The sequence below is a fragment of the Serpula lacrymans genome (assembly GCF_000218685.1).
Source record: "Serpula lacrymans var. lacrymans S7.9 unplaced genomic scaffold SERLAscaffold_1, whole genome shotgun sequence".
Taxonomy (NCBI): domain Eukaryota; kingdom Fungi; phylum Basidiomycota; class Agaricomycetes; order Boletales; family Serpulaceae; genus Serpula; species Serpula lacrymans.
Window position 1 is genome coordinate 2,251,450 of NW_006763290.1, and position 2,096 is coordinate 2,253,545.

The 2,096-nt window shown below is 40.9% G+C and overlaps 1 protein-coding gene across 1 annotated transcript; it reads left to right on the top strand.

The window, feature by feature from the left end:
* Window positions 1–795: 795 nt before the first annotated feature.
* SERLADRAFT_432071 (uncharacterized protein) lies at window positions 796–1,151 on the top strand (the record flags this gene model as incomplete). Its single annotated transcript, XM_007312324.1, has 2 exons — window positions 796–966; window positions 1,029–1,151. The coding sequence occupies 2 exons, from the start codon at window positions 796–798 to the stop codon at window positions 1,149–1,151; spliced, it is 294 nt and encodes a 97-aa protein (XP_007312386.1).
* Window positions 1,152–2,096: the final 945 nt, after the last annotated feature.

Below are 2,096 nucleotides of genomic sequence, written 5' to 3' on the forward strand. Positions count from 1 at the left end.
TTACTGACATCAATGAGGAAGAGGACTGTCCTCTTCCCAACTCCTATCCATCTTGCTCTCTCAGCCAAAAAAACACCACAACCATCTCTACATTGTATAATCATTCTTTGGCTGCAAACAAAGTCTTTCAGACAGAACATGATCACAATGCCAATGTCCTGTGGACTGAGAAGGAAAGGGAACAAGCCATGAAGGGCCATGTAGCAACAGACACTAATGACTTGCAAACACAGGTATGTGGCTACACATTGGGAGCCTTATCTGATCATTTACCTGAGTTATTGCTAGATTCAGTCTCAGTATCAAGACAGTGTAAAGGCTACATGTGAGATGTACCTGAGAATCCCAGTAAACATCATTTTGGGGTAAGTTCATTGCGTTAGTTTTGGTAATTCTGCACCTAGTTGTGCTATCTATTTTCCCTTCTTTCTAAATCACTTTCCTCTTTATTCCTTTTTTGCTCTATTGTTCAGTATTCACTGAGCATTCTATAATTTCGCCTTTGTGGCTGATTTGTTTACCTTTCTTTACAAAACTTCGGACTAGTATTGCAGAGTCCAGTATTCCTATTCTTTAGTTACTCATACTGGACTCTAGGTACTGTACACATTCTGTACTCTCTGATAATAAAGTTACTCATAGCGGACTCTAGTTCTGTCCCTGTTAGCTCTCAGCAAGTGGCTAGACACTTCCCAGAAGTTCTCATTTGAACACATTGTACACTCAAGTGTTCGGTGCCTTATCAAACTTCTTGATATCAGCCAATCACTCAATATTCACAAGTCAGGCTCCCTCATGGTCTTTGTTTGCACATCCCTCCCTGACTATATCCGCTCATCACTACAGCCAAAGCTCCTGGCTGCATTTGAGAATAATGAGCTGCTTACTGAGAAGCCTGGTCAATATGATGAGGATGACATATTTGAGGCGCTACACTTTTCCTGGTACAACCGTCACTGCACAAGAGTAAGTACTGATACAGCCATGTTATCCCTTTCCAGCTGCCCACTAACTTCCTTGAAAACCAGGGAGATGACGCTCCAACTGAGATTTTGCCTCTCATGTTAGAGAGGGAAGATGGACGTCGTACCAACTATTCCCAGATGATCCCTTACCTGTCCAAGAAAATCAAAGATCACGGCACTATTTAGCAGACTATCAAAGTTGTCTTTGCAGACCTATTCCATTGGATCCATGATGTGGTAAGCTTAAATATAGTACATTATTGTGGTATCTAATCTAATAATCACTCTATCCACAAGATTGAGCTCCAGCTACCTGAGGAGTATGAGTTATTCGCTGAAGTTGCGCCTGGCAACAATTCATCTCCAATATTCCCCTTCCTTTCACTGGTGATTAACCTCAATGTCTCTACCAAAGGTCATCGAGATAGCAAAGACAAGGACTTCTGTCTTGTCCTTCCTATTGGTAGTTTCCAAGGTGGAGCCCTTGTCATGGTTGAAACAGGTCTGATCATGGAATTAAGACAAGGTGACTTCGCCATCTTCAGATCTTGTGATGTTACACACTTCAATCTGCAATATCAAGGCAAAAGAGCATCTTTTGTTTTCCATACTGACAAAGAGTTCTCTTCATGGGCAAAGAATAGAAATGGATGGGCAGACAATGTAGTTTGAATAGCTTAGCTTTTTGCACGTTTTTTCTTTGTGAAGTTAATATACTTTCAGATGCTCCCACACCAAAATTTGACGTGTGGTGATTTAATCCTCCCCACGTATTGCAGGTTCATCATCCTCTTTATACTACTCATGGCTAAAAAATCTGCTTCCAGTAAAACCAAATCTCAGAAGGGTAAAATTATAATAAATGCTGGGGAGTATGAGAGGCCTAAGGAAGTTGGGACAGCACAAACTAGGGCTGCCAGCAAAACAGCTCAAAAGACATTTCTGGAGAGACAACGTCAAGGTATTTGTTTTTTTAAATCTCCCATAAAATATTACATTCTACTGATGCTATTTGTTACGAACTGTACTTAACCATAGACTTTATTTCCCTTCACAAGTAGCTACACTCCGCTACCTGCATATACCTTCCCATACACATTGCCTATTTTGGTATCACCCGTCCTTGTTTGT